The sequence below is a fragment of the Pomacea canaliculata genome, linkage group LG14 (assembly GCF_003073045.1).
Source record: "Pomacea canaliculata isolate SZHN2017 linkage group LG14, ASM307304v1, whole genome shotgun sequence".
In the NCBI taxonomy this organism is placed as follows: domain Eukaryota; kingdom Metazoa; phylum Mollusca; class Gastropoda; order Architaenioglossa; family Ampullariidae; genus Pomacea; species Pomacea canaliculata.
In genome coordinates, this window is record NC_037603.1 from 7,701,192 (window position 1) to 7,721,655 (window position 20,464).

The window sequence follows — 20,464 nt, forward strand, 5'->3', positions numbered from 1 at the left end:
AACTTTTTAACTTAATGAACCGACTGTTCTTCATTGACTTCCTTGAAAACCCTGTAAAAGATGAACATGTCATCCAACGATTGTCAAAGAATGGAGTCAGGAATGTGACCTTTACCTGCATACTACAGGTGTGAACTCAAAGGTACACCGACTCGTGACTTGCGTTTGGCACGTGAATGAAAGAGGAAATGGTGACATGAAATGTCACGTGACATGTACAGGTACAACGCCTCGTGCGGACAATCTCAAAAACATCAGAGCTGATTTTCTGTTGGCTTTTTCTGAATAAAGTGGGTGGGCCGAGGTAAGCGCTGCTGAGTGTCTTTGATCTTCAGTGGAGCTGCAGTGCAGGGCTGATTGCTTCTCGTCTTTCTGATCGTCCACGTCACCGGCGGTGCGCACCTGTCCCACCTGCGTTGATGACGTCGATAACGGCTGATGGGGCCGACGGCACGACAGTCCCTGTGCTGGTGGGGCCGACTGCATGCCTCTCGTTATGCGGGTATGTGCGTCTAGGCCACCCTGATAAATGTCGGTGCTTGTTCTCTGAGTTTGAAGCAGTTTAATATTTATTAATTGACTGTAAAAAAAGAAAATTATGCATGCAAACATATTTTAAATCAGTGCATGCGTTAGAAATTTATGTTTATCTCTTTATCTATACATGTGTGGGTGTGGGCGGGTGTGTGGGTGGGTGGCAACAAGCAAGGACTGTCCATAGAGGGAAGAAGTGGGAGGAAAGCTGTGGAGACAGCCAGCAGGCTGGACTACAATGAGAATATAGCTGCCCCTCGCACTGCATGTCCAGGCCTGACATCACGCATGTATTACTCAGGAAAATAAATGTTTGTGCACAAGAAAAACCTGCGAGACAAGCAGACAAATGTGTATTGTGGCGAGGGATGCTGGTAGACTGGATCGACAGTACTGGAAGATGTTTAAGATGGATGGAGAGACCAACATACCTGTGGTGGGTCAGATACTTTATCTTTATTTTGTTCAACTGTCCAGTTCCTAAGTACTTTTTCTTAACATTTTAATAATTTGAAGGATAACTTTCTTTGCTGAACATATCTGTATGATGAAAGACTACACCATGGACACTACGTTTGGATGATATACAACATTTTTAATCCGTCAATACTGACATCAGCCTCCATCTTTGTATTTCTCCTCGTTTTTCTCTTTTGTGATTTTGATGTCTTTGTTTATTTTAATAAGATAATGTTTAAATTTCTTCTTCTTAGAGGACTAGATGTAGAAAACCAGACATTTTGATTATTCTGTTCCCCTCGTAAACAAAGATTTTTCATTTGTCATTCTGTCTGTCTTCTTTTATTATTTTTTCCTCGCATCACATGTGACAAGAAGCAGCTCCTTAATAATTGTTTGTATGTGGCACCTTGAGCTGTTTGTATTCTCATGTTTCTTTGAGCTGTTTACCCTGTGAAGGGCATAATTTGTTTGATCAAACCAAACACACTTGCAGTCTTTAAAATGTTCTCAAACAGTATTTAACGGCCGTGCGGAAAATTTATTGATCTACTTTCTAATTATAACAAATGTGGAAAATATTATACATGCAATTATCAGGAGCTGTCTTGCCACGCGAGCCGTAAGAAGGGAGATAATCTATACTTGCTGCACACGTTCAGAGTTATCTGCTCTTTAAAACAGATTCGTTCACAGACCGACATGCACTACGGCGCAAAGAGAAAAGTCTTTCTACTCGAATAATCACACAAAAAAGCACGTTAAATTCTGTGTCGAGACAAAACATTTTTTCAGCAAGATTTTCACGGATTTTATTAAAACAGTCAACACAAGGTCAGCAGGAGATATTTTTGCAAACACGTGATCAGAATGTGACATTAGGATTATTTACATGTTCACCTTGCTGTTCACATGCTTTGTACAGCTTTGAATACATTAACACACACACACACACATACTGTATACAGTGTTCAATACTGTGAATGGTAGATACACCACGTGGCTCTTCGAATACTGACAAAAGTGCACGAGAGGAAAGTGCACAGACAGTTTGAACAAATAAAGTTTGTCTTATCTGAGAGTTACAAGCTGTTACAAGTTGTCTGTTAGAAGATGTTTGAACATACTTTAGCAAAGGTTTATGGGAAGTGTTCAATGGCGGTGTTTGCAATATCAGCGGTAATCTCTGCAGTTTTGCATTGAATTCATCGTCAAGACCTTCCATCGTCTGTGAAAGATGTTGCACCGGGTCACACGGACACAGGACGGTTGCCGAGTGCACGAGGTGAATGCATGCACGTGACCCCTGCATGTAACCCCAGCAGGAGGAGGCCAGACTAATAATGCCAGATCACGAACAGCTGTGCATGTCGTAGGCTGTCTGCAAGGACGTGGTGGTGGTGCTGGTGGTGGATAAAGACCACGTGACGCAGGACGATGTCGAGCCATTGCTAGAGGAGCGAGGGGAGCGAGATGCGAGCCTTGACATTAGAACTGCGACAGTCGTCTGTCAGGTCTGTACCTCCGTAACTCTCGTCTGTCACTCAAGACTTTCTTCTGGCACAGGGAGCACGTGTTACCCGATCCAAACATTGAGCAACACTACGGCCACTCCCCGCCCTTTTCACGTCACGTGACCGCAAAGACTTGAGCAGGCAGCCACGGGTACAAGTCCGAAAGTAAGCAGAGACACTTGACCTGAGACACCTGCCTTCCCACCACGCGAAATTCGACAAAAATGGACAAATGAAACTTAGGTCTTCAATACTTTTTAAAAAAAAAAAAACCTGTTTTCAGTTTATTTTTCCTGACAGCTCGCGTTCCCGTTGGTGAGTTTGCCGCAGATTTCGTCTTCCCATTGGTTAGTTCGCCACGTGAGCCTTTTCGTATTTGTCAGTTGACGACTGCAGAAGACACCATGTGACACGGTCAACGGTCATTGATTTCTGCTCTCCACACATACTGTCATCACTCTCAACTCTTTAATGAACTCATCAGCGAGTCAGCGATGAAAGGCCGATTATCGAGAACATTCTTTGCAAACTAAACTTACAATGCAATCTCTGCGCATGCGCAGGTTTCAGTGTGTTGTCCTGTTTGTTCCCATGTGACAACGACCACGCTGTCCTCAGCAAAGACAAGTTGTTTCCTTTGTTCAATTATAAAGATGCGTGAAACAGAGATATATTTATTTAACAACAGCAACTACTTTATCTCCTCGAAGAAAAATGTCGAGAAACAAGCTTTTTTAAAGTAAAAAAAAAAAAGGTAGCTCGTTGCAGATTAAACAAAAATTTGTTTATGCAAACAGTCAGTCGGGCCAGCAATGGTCAGTGTGAGTTGTTTTCACTCTAACTATCGCTCGTTCTTTTGCACACTCACTCTTCTGTCACTCTCCGCCATTGCAAAAGTTCACCGTGTCACCCAAAGCCGTTAAAAGGTCACAACGCCCAAAGTAAAATGTTTCCGAAGGAGTCGATATTAATGTATCCTGTATTGTTCTAAGATCAAAAGGCTTGCACAACCTCCCAACAGCCACAAAGCCACCCTGAATAAGATCGGTACAGTCTTAAAACATGATGACTCAGCCCTTCAAGTCAGTCCGACTTTTTGTATAATTATTACCGCTTTCAGTCTTGAACTCAGCTTCCGTTTGACCTTTACGGTCTGTTATCTTTTCCGAAGGAGATGTAATGCAACACAAAAATTAATGGAGCTTGCATTGGTGAGTCGTAAAAGCACATTGCTAATTCATAACTGCATCATTATGTCTACAACTTCCCCAACTACATCAGGAATATCGACTACAGCGCCTGAGACCCAGGCATAGAGATTCTCTAAAGTCAGCCCCGCCACTAAAATCGGGAAGAAACGGAAATCACGAGTTTAGTCGAGTGGCGCGCCCTCTAGCGGCAATCACAAGGGAAAAATCAATTTATTGTAACTCGGGTAGAGAAAGTGCTGATCAGAAGAAAGTACGGTGGCTGGGTAGATGTCAGTTAGTCGGGTGATACAGCTGGTGTGATGACACAAGGTGACACACAACATTGTGACACAGCTGGCAAGATGACACACAGGATGTGACACGGCAGGTAGAATGTTGAAGTGGAGGTTGTTCTGTCTTAGCACCTTTCAGGTGCACGAACCTTGCTGTAGCGGAAGTTGCTGACCGCAAAACCCAAGTGACATGCGCACACCACGTGACAGCCTGCATGGGCTGCATTTTCCCACCTACAGGTGAAATAATTTCATTTCCAGAATTTATCTAGTTCTACAGGAACCTGTTCCCTACTACATTTCCTTTCTATTCACGATTCCCGAGGCGGCAAACAAGACTTTCTCAGAAACTAGGTTTTCTGCGAGGTTCGTACATTTGTCTTTCTCGTCTGCCACCGTCTGGTCTGCCAGACGCTCGACTGGACATAAGAAGTTATGTTTTGTTTTCTCTCTGTCCTTTGGCTGCTCAGACTCAGAGGACATGTCTACTCGGCCCCAGTGGGGATGTCTGAAGGAACAAACTGCAGTCTATCTCTGGCTCACTAACCGACTTTCCCGTCACAAGTCAATGAAAGATTTGACCGGAAATTCACAGTCCCGCTACTTTTGATTGCTTGGAGTGCAAAGGGGTCTCTCGAGACTGCAGGGGAAGGTCGAGGCCTTTATTTTTCTTGTAAGGATAGTGTCCATCTCGCCTTCTCTGCCCTTCTTTTCCCAGCTGTGTCAGGTCTCAGTCCGTCAACAGGGCAATAATCAGTTTTCACACTGATGATGAAGTTACAAAAACAACTCTAAGGATTTATTTTATGATGACAATGACTCTCAGTCTTACCAGTGAGTGGACAATTAGAAGACACTATGTGCAGAGACAACACGTGGGCAACAACACATTAGTCGAGTTTACTTTTTCACTGAATTATAGGTAAGAGTTCATCACACATGACCTGCATTTCACTGCATTTCACAATAACAGTGAAGAGTTCACCACGCTCAACATGATCACACGATCATAACTTTCCCTCATGTCCCTCACCAACTTCTTGTTGACTGTCATCGTTGCTTTCATCTCCTGTTCTCTCTGACACCTTCCTTTCGTCTCTAATGTCCACCGGTGACTCCTTCACAGACTTGCTGTCTTGTGAATCACAATCACCTTCAAGGGCTCGGCCTCTTCTTCAACAGGTTCAAGGTCGTCGGCCTCGTTTTCCTCATTAATCTCGGTTTGGTCGGATTGCGATGTGACCTCATCAGTTTCGTCAGTCTTCAGAGCACCCGGATGTAACGGAGTGTCGTTGTCGAGGGCTGCAGGCGGCTCCGTGATGTCCACGTCACTGAAAGTAACTGTCTTCATACGATTTCTGCTCTGACTTCTGGAACTTTTGGAGCCTGCTTCAGACATGTAGTGTGACAGGGACTGTCACGACTCTCCTCCTGGCCATCAGTGACGACAGTCGAAACACCTTCATCTGCCTCTTGACCAGACTCACGCTGAGTTAAGAAAAACTTACTTTCTCCATCACTCATCCCGTCTTCCTGACCTACGACCTCCTGACCTGTGCCTCCCTCTGACGTCATCCCCTGGTCTTGTAGAATGGTCAGGCTAACGGGTCTTTCAGCGGCTTCACTCTCCTCCTGTCCTCTCGTGAGGCGTGTTCACTGCCGTTGTCTGCGGGTCTGTGGAGGCTGGACGTAGACACCAGCTGGTCACTCGTCTGGAGGCAGACGACAACAACAGTTTATTCATTTATCTTCAACCTCGGTGGATCAATATAGGGGTTGAGATAGTGAGAAGTGAAAGAAAGTAGAAGAGAAGTGAATAGATAAATAAATAAAACGAATTTAGTTCAAGATTCTGAATTTAGAGAAAGGTAAAGAAAACGGATTAATCAATGAAATCATTATGCGAATCCTCAAGAAAAATAAACTGAAATCATTCGTTTGGAGTCTTTAATTGCTAAAGCAGAATAGAAAACGATTTTAGATATTTACTCCACTATACATGCGCACACACCCCCACACACACTCCTATTGCTAGTCCATCCTTTAACTTTTTCTCTCACTTCTTGTCATCCATTAACTGTTCCCCTGCTCGTCTTCCTCAGTAGATGTCCGAACTCTGGATCTTTACTGTTTGTTTGCCGATCCCTCTTTATGTCTTCTGTTTGTATTTTATTACTTGTCTGCACGGCTGTTTATCCTTCCGTCCTTTCTATTCTGTCCCATGTCTCGTTCGTGCTCCTCCACGAGCGTGACCACGCGCTATATAAACCCCAGGCTTATTATATTATCATTGGAGTGATAGCCCTCGGCTTGCCAGCGTGAAGGGAGCTAACTCTGCACGACAGCCTGTGGTGAGTTCCGTGCCCTTGACACTCGTCTCTACGTCGATGTTGAACTATCGATGGATGAGGACACACGCAGGATGATGACACGTTGGTGTCATGTCGGGGTATCGGCAGTCATTCCCTTTCCTGTGGTTTGTCAAGTCAAGATGACTTTTCAATGAGACATTCCACAAACTAACTTTATGGGCAGCAAAAATGTTTGGTCCCTACACCATGTGCTCTAAAAATGGAACAGCGGTGTGCATTTGCTGCTTTGATTTCTATTATTATTGTTATTACAAGACAGACTATTTGCTCTTGTAATAAACAAGATGTGTGAACTGGTTTGGCTGGTTTAATAGAAAAAGTGATTTCGTACTGCTGGTGAAAGAAAGAAGGAAGGAAACTGGAATACCCGTAAAAAAAATTATTTAGAGAATGTCCCGAGAGGAGATTTGAACCCTGTGCATGTCACTGTAGTGGTGATAAGCGAGTGTTTTAATTATTAGACTACCGAGAGCGATAGGTGCGGGAACAGCTAGTCGTAACTATAAACAAAACTTGCATGAGAAAAATATGACAGAAGGGAGACAACTATAGGAAAGCTTGTCACACAGTAACGACGGAGTTGCTTCCACTTAGTAATGCGACAGAAGCCTTACTTTCCTGTATTTTGCGATCTCGCAAACGAGTACAGGCGCGCTCACCCCCTCACCTCTCTCTCTCTCCACACACACAGTCAGACTCACAGACACACAGACTAACCTCCATTGATGCCCCGTCTGTCACGGTAACCGCCTCCCCTCCCTGTCTTCACCCCCAGTGTCTCTCTCGTCTTTCCTGTCGCCAGTTGTCGCTTGTCCTTCTCCATCACCAGTGCTTTCATCAGCGACAGAAACGTCAGGCTTGTGAGCCTCGTTCTGGCTTTCCTGTGCGTTCCCGTCATCCTCTGCGGCAAGGTAGGAGCCCACGACGGAGGGCACGTTGACGGACCTGTCCACGAGTATCGGCCTTCGCTTGGGTGCTGACGTCAGCTTCACCTCGGGTTCGGGTCCGGGTGGATCAGGTTCAGCATTCCGCTCAGCGTCCACTTCCGGTTTGACAGCGGGAAGGGCGGAGTCACTTTTGACTGACGGCACCACAGGAGAAGGAGGAGGCTGCTGGGAGTCATAGGGGCTCTCGTCTGCGGACCTTGCATCTGGAAAAACATGTTTAGGCTGAGGTATATCTCGGATGACCCGGCGGTAAACTTATCAAATATGGAGCAGATAAGTAACCCGACAACCCTAAGGCCTAGAGTATCTTTGCTGCTTATATTTCTCTGTCTAGACGGAAACAGGGGGGTTGGACTTCACAGACAAGACAAGACCTCACAGACAAAACTGACTACGGGACTGACATCTCTTTCATAGACAGAACTAGACTGTAGCTATAGAACTAAAATCTGGACCTGAGAGGTAACAATGGATCGAGAGCAAAAACTCACCATGATGCTGTTCTTCCACTGTGACACTCACATCACATGTGTGGTCGTGAAGATAAAGTAGTTTCGAATGACAAGCTGGCAGTCAGCTAATAACTGAGGGTTATTCTACAATGACATCACCCCGGGTACTTTCTGACCACGGAGTATAAACTTTATATTCTGTATCATGCTACATGCAGAACATTACTCCACCCCGAGTATGTTGAGCTCACCCTGTGTACTTTAGAGAGAGACGTTCCTTGCACGCTTGGAAGCCTGGAATCCAACTTGCTGTTGTCTCCCCTGCTAGAACCCAGTGACTGACGACTTCCTGTTCCAATGGAGAGAAAAAAATGTTAATAGCGACTTCCTGCTGCTGTTACTTACTTTGCATCTTCACCAACAAACCCTCTCCAGATGAATTTTCTTTAACAGAAATCTGCAAAAATGCTTGGTTTCAAGTCACAAAATAGTTTCAAAATGTTTCTTTGTTATTTTGACTAAAAATAGCCTCATTTGAAGTGTTTGTAGTTTGAAATTCTATCAAATTATTACAAATACGCTTTGTACTTCAGACTGTACATTAGGCAGACATTTTCAAAACAGTCATGTCCCTCTGTCCCGTCGGGCCGTCATTTGGTCTGCATACAGAGCCAGCTACTGAGGCTGTCCTTTGTTGTGTCCGCCGTGCGACTAGTCAACGTCAGCATGAATGAATAACTTGTGATTAAATGCGAGTGGGAATTATAATTGACTGAGGGTCTGTCTGGTGTGGCGGTATGGATGTGATGTCACTGCTGACTGTTGTTGCTTTGTGGCGGGTACGAACTAATGCTGTTGTAGATGACTGATGTTGTGACGTGACAGTTCTAACCCTTTGCTTGCTTTGAGAGTTGTACTAGTTGTAAATAGAATCGTGTCATGTAATTGTAATATTACACGTTTAGACCCGCCACCCAGTTAGAATGCTAGCTCAGGGGTGGATGAGGAGAGCGCCTGACCTTTGCCGCTGACCCGCTGTGGCCATTTGATGATTTCTTCGACGACCGCATGCTCGTCGTGTTTCTTGGTGTTGTTGTCGGCGCCGACGATGTGCATGGAGGATGAAGCGTCACCCCAGGCCTGGCGGGGGGCAGAAGGGGTAGCGGGACCCACCCTTCTCCCGAAACCTGGGGCGGTGGTGGGGCGTGATGGTGCCACCACTGGAGCAGAACCTTCGTCCACGTCAGAACGAGGCGAGTCTGGAACAGGAATTCCGCAGGTCATCACAATCTCTATGGCAAGCCATGTGTCATTACAGAGTCATCTGCACGTCATTTGATATCTTTCCATCACATGTCATCATACAGATCCCTGGTGGGGGTGCTTGGAGGCAACAGCTAACAAGGACATGTTACTTATCTTTAAGAGCCAGATACAAGCAAGAAAAGGTGGAGGATATATAGAATAAAATAATATTAAGGAACTCCCAGAAGCGTTCGATTTACCTGGCGACCCGTCCGCCATCTCTGCCAGTCGCTGCTCCAGCACGAACCACCCCAGCGGGTTGCACCGCGGCAGGTAGACGCCGTACTGGGTCAGGCTGCGGGCATCCAGACAATGAGCTCTGAACAGTGAACACAGACTGATGTTAGCGACACCTAGCAGGTCCTGACAGCACAAAGTGATGTTAGCGACACCTAGTGCATGGTTGCGGAGTCATAAGGTCACACTTCACCAGGTGTGATGTATTACTTTTGTCAGTTTGGTTGACTGACAACTTTCTAATCACCTCCTGGATTTCACTCCAGCAAACTTTATGTTGTTTATTGTAAACATTTCTGTTGTGTTGTCTTCCTCTGTTGTCATATCATTACATTTTCTTGCAACCTACCTGTTGTACCTGTTGTTTTATAGCTTAGAATATCCTGAATGTTGACCTACCTGTTGTAGCGAGCACCAGTCACAAAATAGTGAAAGGGTTCTCCATCTATGTCCGTGTGATTCTGCGCAAAACTGGAAAAAGACAAGTTGCAATGAATTTGGTGAAAACAAAGAACATTTCCAGCGATGACATGACCTAAGTGTAATCCAGCTAGCCACTCACTTCTGTCTATGAAGGTGTTAGACAGTTTTGCTGATTCCATTCTTTTAATGTTTTTTGACCATGTGTAATGCTATTTCTGTGTAGGTTCGTGTATTACACTTTGAGATATGTGTTCATGAACTAACACAAAGCCGTTAATTTTAAACAGTTTAAACTGTTATCTACTGGAGTGACTGCGACTGAATGTTCTGGAAGACATTGGAGAAAGTCGCCTACTCTTTGGGGTTGCTGAATATACTGCCATTCTTGATCTCCTCCATCCCTGCCAGAAAAAAATGACAGGACATCACATGCTGACATTATGTGACAGGCTGACATGTCAGTCATCAGTCATCAGTCATCAGTCCGTCTGCGTATAGCTCCTTTCCTCAAAACAACTTGCTCCCCACAGACACCTTGTGTTACTGATGTGACTGTCTTATTACAAAACATTGTATTTACATTTCTTGAGCTCAACCAGCCTGCGACTAAATTCTACAGAAGCTGTTGTGTTTTACTGGAAACTTCCGTTTGTGAATTTTTAATTCGAGACAATGAAAGCAAGTTGTTGTTTCCATGAATAATACTCGCTTTCTGTCTCTAATAAGTTCAATGTACATCCAAACTTAAGAGTATATAGACTAGTGCTTGGCGTGGTAAGGAGTCCAATGAACAAGAAGGTCTGATAGGTACTTTGCACCAGCTCTCGGCGAATCTCGTATGCGTTGAAAGAACCAGTCTTGGATCGCTGTCTGGCCCTCAGTAACCTGCAGGACAAACACAGAGAGTAGAAACTTTAACTGTCAGACCCTGCAGGACAAAGTCTGGAATAACCAACCTGTCAATCCCTGCAAGTAAAAAGGCGATAACATAAGTCAACAGCCTGCTAGCTACCTGTTGGCTCATTATTGCCAATGAACTTGCGTGTCAACTCAGTCAACATCAAGGTATGGAGTGGACTGCCAACATTAGATATACAGGTGACGCGGCTAAAAACAGATTACATTTGTCTGAGAGGTATTTCTGCTTCCAGGAACCGAGAGCTGCGGAGGTCACAAAGGTGTCAGCAGGTCACGAGGTGTCAGCAACATGGAAACATTATTTTACCTCCTACTTTAGTTATTTCACATTCCGTCTCTCTCATTTCACTGCTTCCCTCGTGACTCACGTGGTGCGTGTCGGGCGGCCATATTTAACGATGACGTCGTTCTCTGCAGCGTCCCGTAACTCTGTGGCGGAGAGGTACTGGTGAGCTCTGTTGGGCCGATAGTACAGCGCCCCCTGGTACACGGGTGGGGCGGAGCAGCGACGAGGGTTGAGAGACTCTTTGCTCCACTTGGCCGTCCCGTTGATGACATCGTGCTGGTGGAGAGAGAGAGAGTGGCACAGGGAGAGAGTTGCACACTAGAGTTGTCTGCCTTAGTTCTGTATTGCTTATCTTGATTACACTTTCAGAATAAACCTCTGTCTGAACTCATTTCACATGTTGGCAAAATCTAGCTTTGGACTTACTACAACTTGTTGGCAAGCCAATATTTTATTATTTATGTATTATTGTTAATTCTCGTTACATGTACCTGTATACCTGGACTGGTGACAGCTTTCCAGCAAATATTACCTTAGCTTTGGTTCCAGTTTCAAACCCCACTTACCTTTGAAGAGGCCAGGTACTTGTTGGTAAGTAGGGGCGATTCCCCCGAGTGTGTGGGTTGGCGGTGAGCCTCAAGGGTCCACGTGGGCGACCCGTGAACCTCCAACACCTCCGAGTCCAACAGGCGCTCGATGTCCTCGCGAAGCTGGTGTTGGTAGTCACGTGGCTTGTCGTAGGAGTAGATGCCAATGGGCGACCGCTTGCTTTCTGCCAACAAAATATTTGCCCGTGAATGTAGATTATATAAGTTTGTAGCTTGGGCAATGTGTGGAAATGGAGGCGAACGCGCGCACACACATACACAGAGAGGTATATAGTCAAAACCGCAAACATTGTCTCAAACAGTGGATATATCTTATATAACAATAAATATTATGATTTATTATCATAAATAGTACTAGATGTATCACTATTATTCAAAGAGACAAAAACACGCATTCATCCAATCATTATAGACACAGATGTAGTCTTAATGTCGGCTTCTTAGACAGAAAGACTGGATGCATGAATCCACTCTTCATACGGAGAGAGAGAGTGTATGTGTGTGTGAGAGAGATATCAGGGGTCATATTTAGCTCAATGTGTGAATAACAAAAAAATGGAAGAACAAAAGTGTGAGAATGGCACTACATGAAGAGTTGACAACCAGCAGCCACTCTCCGAGCGTCCCTAAGGTTCTGAAAAATTTGTTGCATGGATTCCATGTTGTAAAACTAATTGTCTCCCCCCCCCCTGTTCCCTGTCCCTGTCCCCTGCACCCCACTACAGAGATGTATCCTAGTTACGGGTCGCTGCAGTTCGCCAGGTATGAGTAGCAGGGTTGTGTAGTTCATCGGCAGGTGAGAAATCAGAGTGTCTTTTCGTTTATCGAATAGCAATCTTGTGGACGGCCTGGCTATTGCACACAGGTAGGCAGCGGCCAGGGAGGTAAATATTTGTAAGTTGTTTGTTACAAGCAGGCCTCCTGTCCCACAGTTCTATTGAGAGTCTGTCATGCCACGAGACAGATAATGATTGTGATTGTTGAGTACCCTGCACCCGGGTGCGACAAACAGCAATACGAGACTGTAGTAACCAAGCAGACCAAATCGTGCATTACAAGGGGTGAGCAGAGTTCACTGGCCCCAGTAACCTTTGTGTTCAGACACCTCAGTCTGAGGGTTGGAAATGCTCGCAACCCTCCAAACCACCATGCACTTTGTGGGTATCAGAACTTGCATTGGACTGCGGTTGACAGCCATTGCCAAGAAGAAAACACGCACACCCACCCACCCACACGAAGAGAGAGAGAGGGTAAGAAAATAAAATAATTATTCTAACCTTGGAAGAAGGTCAGAGGAGTTCAAGTTACAACAACAGTCAAACTGTTTCCACCCAACACTGTTCTAAGTTTGGCGACACAGCAAAGGGAATATTTGCACAAGTAACCACCTGGCCACCTGTACACTGGTTGAGCACGTGCCTCACTTACCTGAGCCTCCACCCTTCTTTCTCATGGAAAGTACCCCGATATCACAAACAAGGTGTATCAAACAACAAATAACAACATAGGTGTGCAGATAAAACGATATTTGTACGAAATGTCCCTAGATTCGAACCGACATACCCCAATGTGGATCAAATTATTATTCTTGTAATATCATCAAACTTTTTTTGCAATTATTTCAATGCCTGTTTAAATTATTGGTGACTGATGAAAAGAGATGTCACAAAACCGATGTTCAAAACACTGTTTAGTCTTTCTGTGGGAACATCGTTTTGCATTTCTGTACAACTTTGACCCCATTTCCTGCCGATCCATCGATGTCCGACATTATTAAAGCTGGTCAACATTGACATCCATCAAAACATTTCCCTGCTAATGCTGACACGCCATTTTGTAAATATTGTAAGTGTTGGCAGTTTGCCTGAATTCTATTGTTATCACTCATTTTGTCTTTTTCTAACGATAACTTTATTTTCCTTTTCGCTCTTTATATTTACTTTTAATTTGTCCCACGTGATAAACAAACCAATCCCTGTCTTGTCTTACCGAGACTCATTAGGTCACATCTCATACATAGAGTCGACAGAAAATTGTTTTTAATCTTGTCAACCCCCAACTTTTGCCCACCAGATGTAACATTTGTCACTTGTTGTGGTCGTGGCCGATTTAAGCTTCAGCCAATGGAACGACGGGGCCAAAGGTCAAAGGTAGCTTGGAGAAGTCCGCAGGAAGGTCTGGACGACTTGGCAAAGAAACTTTTTGACAACTAAGAAATGAAACGAGGAAGTAAAAAATATGACAGATGCATAAAGGAAGGCTTCGATTTTTCTGGCTTTAGAAAGATTTTGTGACCTATGACCTTGCCGTCTTTATTGCATTCAAGCGACACGCTCTAGCAGTGCACGCATGCGCAGTACGACCCTCACGTGGAACAGCGGCGACAAAACGTCGTCCCGCCGTTGATCTCATCGACAAACTGTTTCCTCCCCCTTCTCCTCCGTACGAGTCTAAAAATATTTGAGTATTGATTGGATGCAAGTGAAACTGCAAAGTAAACATGTGGATGAAGCCGACATTAGATTAATGTGTGAGACGATGCGTGGTAACACATCACTGTTGGACATGTTTCATCCATTACACAACTGTTACACAATTATTACAGCATCGATTGGAATCACCCGGGCTGGACCGCAAATATCACACAAATACTAATTCATTGTGACTATTTATTGTTTGCAGCACAAAAACATCCTGGAAACCAATGGTTAGCAAATCTGTTATTGTCAATGATGGATGGTATCTGTCTTCTGTGTATCTGTTCAGTTAGAAGAATGGATGCGCAGTGTATTTATTGTCATGTTTGAAAAAAAAAATTCACTTTGAATGCTCAAAATCATTGGCGAGGTTAGAATTTGAAGTTTTGCTTGCACCAGCCGCTACAAAAGGACACAAAACAATATTTTGCAGCCCGTTCAGCAGCTACTGAGCAAGTGATCGTTCATTTTCATTTTTGTTCATTTTTCATTCTCCCAATTTGCGTTGGTGAAGGTGTAGCAGGTGACTGGTGGCCTGTCGGGGATATGGCCAGGGCTCAGCAGCCACAAAATTCCACCCAAGCAGTCTGTTGATACAAACTTTGTTTGCACTCCACTCCTGTCTTGAATTACAACCTTCCCTCCGACGTGTGTGTCCATCGCTTGGCGGCCGTGAGATGGCGGCCATCAACTTTCCGCTGAAAGAAGCAGACTATTCCAGAAACTGAACATGAAGTGTTTCCATAGGAGACATGAACAGCAGACAACACAAACATCAACAAGTCAGGTGCACAAGCCCGAGAGATTCTCTATAAAACATTTCTCCAATCTTTTACCGGCGCCCACTGCGGTGGAGAAGCCAGGGAAGGACTCTTGGCTGATGGTCGTAAATTTGGCAACAAATAAAATTTGGACTTCTGGACTTGGCTCACACGCCTGTGATATCTAAACTCAGCTCCTAGTTGAAAGAGTTATCCAAGCGCCGATAACTTGCATCGTTGTTGTTGTTAGATGCACGACGGTGATCGTCCTTAGAAGAGGACGTGGCTCTGACACTCGTCTGGCGATGAACATCTTCGCCAACAATGTCGTCGCTGTGGCAACGCGTGCATTTGGAGTAAAATTATGTTTGTTATTTGCAATATACAGTGTGACTTCAGCTGTCTTGATACAACACAAACCACTTATGTTGGTCACAAGGAGAGTTCTCGCATTCTCACGATCCACCCGCCACTCAAAACGAGAAAAAGGACCTCAGCCGGCTTTTGTCAAACAACCTTTAGTACCACGCGGCTGTGGGATTTCTTAACACCCAGGGTGTTGAGCTGGCAAAACATGATGCCCCAACACCCATCAAACCTTTTGAAGTCATTGCAGCTGGTGTAAGAAGTCCTCCGTAGCTGAGACGTGCACGAGGGAATAATGGAATGGTTTAGTTAATTGTTTAATTTATAGGTTAGTACCCACACACCTTCGCCGCTTGTCAATACAATCAAAGACTCCGTGACAGAAATAAAAGTGTCACTCAGTGAATGTCCTTTCCTTTCCCCGTGGATCATGAAGAAAAAATCCGGTAAATGTTCTTTGATAGGCTGCTGGCTAAAGGCGAGTAATTGTAGTTTCAGAATATTCAATGTGCCAAGTCCAACATATCCAGAAATATGTCACATGACCACCTACATCTAAGCTTTCAGTCTTAGCCCCTACACATTAACCCTTACACCCTTAGCCCCAACAGATTACCTGCACACACTGCCCCAATTCACTCCCCTCAAACGAGCGCGTACACACTCACCTCATCCACGCACACACAAGCGGACACACATACACACACCAGATACAACAGAGAGAGAGGGAGGGAGGGTTTACCCAGAATACAATCCGTCTCTCAATGGCAAAGTGCAATATTTTGTAATATTTTATGGCGAGAAATGAACATCAAATATAGACGATATAATGATTAACTTAAATTTCAATCTTATTTCCTTCTCCTTCGGCGAAGCGGGCGAAGCCGTAAACAAGTTGCTGTGGGGCAGGGGTCGCAGACCGGTCACAGGAAGTCATTAGACACGTTGTGCCACCCTCGTCCCAGACAGGTCACAGGAGGTCATTAGACACGTTCTTCAAACCAAACTCAGATTTTCCATTGGTGGTGGCAAACATTTCACTGAATCACAGAGCAGTTTACTTGTTGACGGCTCGCTCAAAATACTTTTTAATATTCCTTGATAAAACAGGAAATCTTGTCGTTGTTGTTGTTCTCGTTGCTGTTGACGTTACCTTTGTTTGCTCCCTATTTTCTATTTATTTTTTTATTTGTTTCCTTCTTGTTTGTTTGGTTATTTTTTCCTTTCTCTTCCTTGAGTGCGTGACAGGTTTTGACAAAGCAAGTTGCCGCCTTCTACCCCTTCTTGTTGTTGTTGTTTGTTGTTGTTGTTGTTTGTTGTTGTTGTTATTGTAATTATTTGTGACGCAAATTGTATACACAACTAAGGCTCTCACAAACACAATACAAATGCTCACACAGACCTTTACAGACAAAAGCCCACGAGACAAAGGCAAAAAGAAACAAAAACAAAAACAAAACATGCACTCAAATGAACCCAGCTGTTGAGGTGTGCCCAGGTTAGACAGGCGCTAAAATATTGATACCTGGGACGAACGGCAGCTGTCTGTGGCACTGGAGTGAAGCTCCTTTGGTTTCCAAGACAAAAGGTCGGTTGGATGGTAATGCTATCCTTCTTTTCATTGATTTGCTTCATCCATTAAGGGTGGCTACACCAATAGTTTCCTACGCAGGATGCGCCCACACTACCCGGTTCGATACCCGTATGGCGCGGCGTGCTGCCATCTCACCCACCTGGGGAATGACAGTCACGTGAACCTCACAAGGCAGGAAGCTGGTCAGAGGAAAGGTGACAGGACCTCCCTCACAACAATCTGGCCCCAAGAAAAGTGCCAAACGATCGCAAGGTTTGGGGAACGAGGGAGCAAGTGTCTAGTTAGAAGGAACATTGGTGGTGATGGTGCCAGGCAAACAGGTCTGAGAACTTAGCTTTGCTAACGGCTTCACCGACTCTCTCAAGTGATTAACCTTTAACCCTTTGTTAGCCATGGACATTGGTTTATGAAAGCCATACGCAAATACACACATCATGATCGACATGTACAGATACGCACATTATGATGGATTATCTACAAGTATATACAGAGTCTAATATACACATACACGTACACAGAATTCATTTATTTTAACGTGGAGTGCACACGTTCAAGGGCAAATAAATCTTTAAGTATCCGGTTCGATTTTCAGCTTTCTGTACGATGTGAAGTCTCTCGTCTGCTCGAGGGGTTAACACGGGTTAATTCGAGACTTGCACACAAGAGTGGGGTGTGAGCACTGGTTGACACACACAGTACCCGCTTAGTCAGGGCGCTTAACACGGGTTGACTTCTATAGAACTCGGGTACCTGCTCCACGCTCGCTTTTTTTTTTATCTTTCGACAGATTAGTAGCGATCCCCCTGACCTCCATGACCCAGTCTCCGCCCTCGGGACAAATAAGAGCACAATAGTCCGCGAGGCAGTGCGTGCAGGACACAGAAGTTCCTCCAAACCCCGCTGCCTTCCACTACCCTCCCCTCCACACCTGCACCACCTCCAACCACCCGCCTGCCAATCTACCCGCTGGAGAAGTTGAGATGCCAGGTGTGACTTTATAACAGTAACAGAAGGAAGAGCAGGTATTTTTCTCCAGCTGTGCCAGACCTCTCACTGTCTCCAGCTGTGCCAGACCTCTCACTATTTCCAGCTGTGCCAGACCTCTCACTGTCTCCAGCTGTGCCAGACCTCTCACTAGCTGTACCAGACCTCTCACTGTCTCCAGCTGTACCAGACCTCCTCTCACTGTCTCCAGCTGTGCCAGACCTCCTCTCACTGTCTCCAGCTGTGCCAGACCTCCTCTCACTATCTCCAGCAGTGCCGGACCTCCTCTCACTATCTCCAGCTGTGCCAGACCTCTCACTAGCTGTACCAGACCTCCTCTCACTATCTCCAGCTGTGCCAGACCTCCTCTCACTATCTTCAGGGGGCAGACAAACAAGATAAGCTCGTGTCCTGACACATCGCCATGCCATGTCTCGAGCCCCATGATCTCGGATGTATCATGTCCTCGGGTCTCACACCTAGTGTATCAAGTCTTGCTACATGTCATAACCTGACCTGTCATAGCCTCGTGTGCCATGTCATGTTCTTCATCTCATTGCCTGTATCCAATCCCGTGTCCCATGTCGTGTCTTCCTGTCTCACAATCACGTCCTTGCCTCACGTCTCATGTCTTTCTTCCTCATGTCTTCTTGTCTCAAACCCCTTCATTTCATCTCGTCTGTCCTTTATTCTCTCACGTCTTCATGACTCACGTCCTCTGACCTTTATGTTTTGTGTGTTCTTACTCCGTGTTTGGACTAAGACAGCCAGCTGTCTCTGTCTCTCTCTGTCATCTGTCTCTGTCTACCAGTTTATTGTGTCTCGCTTGTGACACGTTAGACAAGAAGTTTGACTAATGAGTGAGGCAAGTTCACTGTCTCTGCCACTGCGAGTCCATAACTGCCAGTGTTTCAGGCTTTACCTGGCGCTACATGTACCCGGGGTGTCGCAGTATCAAACGCCACCGCTTATCTGTGAAGGTAAAGGTATCTTGGAGATAAGGAATGTCTGCCTGTACTCTCTGGATAAGTACCCCGTGTCCCCGTGACTTGCACTTTGTGTAACGGACTCGGGTCTGAAGCGTACACGTCACATACAGTATGTGAGTGTGTGACATGACATCTATCACACCAGTGACACTGCCAGCTTTTGGGGTACAACAACCTGGCAGACAGGTGAGCAGAGAGCAGGAGGGACAACTGACAGTGGGGTGTCTCAAACTCAGATAATCACCTGAGGTGCAGACAGTGTCAGTGACATCACATATCACTTCTGTGATTGAAGGAGGAATTTCGACAGTACTTTCACATTTCTCTTAAAGTTATCGGGGGTAACAGCTATCAATCACCAAGACAACAGTATTTTATGTGAATACTTAGCTTGTTATCCTAAAGGTACGATTCTTAAGGCTGTAGCTAGAAGTAGAGGTAAGACTACCTCGGAAGTAGCTTTGGTAGACCCTAGAGGTGTGTAGACAACTTGTCATGTCATAAACAGAAAAACAATGCAAAAATGATCAACCACACATCCATGATGATTGATGATGATTCACTTACTTTTATAACCCCCCAGTGGAAATTTCCCGTTGTCAGACTCGGCTTTCTTGCCGAGCTCCGCGCCGTCCAGCGAGAGGTCGACGAACCTCAGCCTCGGCTTCTTGGCACTCTGCGTGCGTCGCGGTGTCATGTCCATTTTCAAGCCGGAAACTCCTCGCTCTCATGCACCAAACGCACCTTTCATATGGAAAACATCGCCACACGCTCTGTAAGCAGGTACGATGATGTTCTACTGGTGCATCAGCAACAGCACGGGTGTCCGTTATCACCTGAACATCAATGGATGCAAAGTCACAGAGCGGGATAGTTCGGCAATCTTTATACTCTGGAAATTCCAGCATTACTGTCCATTGTGCAGGCACTGGACAATGCGACATTAGCAGCAATCTTCAGGCTCTGGACGGTCCAGAAACACATGGAATCTTCAAGCTATACTTCGTCAATGACAGGATACAGACTCTGGGCAATCCAACATCAGCTCCTGCCTACAGAACCGGGTGGAATCTTTCCATCACAGGGCAAGCCAGCCAGCCAGCCATACGGCAGTGATGTGACATCTTCATCAATGAAAAAGAAAGATTTTTGCTCAGTACTAGTCCATCTTGTAGTGGTGGCAGTCATGGGCAAATCTGAACAAAGAAAAACACTATCGGTTGCCAAGCTTGAATGTGTCGGGTGTGGGGGAAGATGGGTGAGAAATGAAAGAAAGACTACAGGAGATGGGGCAGGTGTATACTTGTTGACCAGACACACTGTTTGATAAGCAAGCTATCCATACACACACGCGAGCGCACATGTACATCCCAACAGCTGATCATTGGTGTTCTGTTTATGTAATATGTGATGTTTAATCAAGTAATATATTGATATGTTGTGCTCAATAAATAATATCCTCTTTTACATGTTGCGCAATATATTTGCAGTGTTGTCGTCATTACAGGCTAAAGGTGGCGAAAGAAGGCTAAGCTCCGTCTTCGTTGCTGTAGACACAGTAAACCACTCACAATTCACTATTTCTGAGACTATAAGACTATAGGACTTTTGTGTATAAGCTGTGTCAGTCATAACATTAACAAATAATGGTGGTATATAAATAAATATTGTTCACATGACAATATGAAGACAGCGTCCAAAGCCCACACCTGCCCCAGTCGGCAGGTGATGGACTCAAGCCATTGGTGCTGAAGG

At 45.1% G+C, this 20,464-nt stretch overlaps 1 protein-coding gene across 1 annotated transcript; it reads right to left on the bottom strand.

Moving 5' to 3' along the window:
- Window positions 1–1,780: 1,780 nt before the first annotated feature.
- Window positions 1,781–19,822, bottom strand: LOC112555062. Its single transcript, XM_025223223.1, has 11 exons — window positions 19,277–19,822; window positions 11,497–11,702; window positions 11,013–11,206; window positions 10,538–10,611; window positions 10,082–10,127; window positions 9,703–9,774; window positions 9,267–9,385; window positions 8,781–9,020; window positions 8,013–8,110; window positions 7,080–7,512; window positions 1,781–5,702 (listed from the first exon to the last, which is right to left on the bottom strand). The coding sequence occupies exons 1-10, from the start codon at window positions 19,410–19,412 to the stop codon at window positions 7,351–7,353; spliced, it is 1,347 nt and encodes a 448-aa protein (XP_025079008.1). The 5' UTR covers window positions 19,413–19,822; the 3' UTR covers window positions 1,781–5,702; window positions 7,080–7,350.
- Window positions 19,823–20,464: the final 642 nt, after the last annotated feature.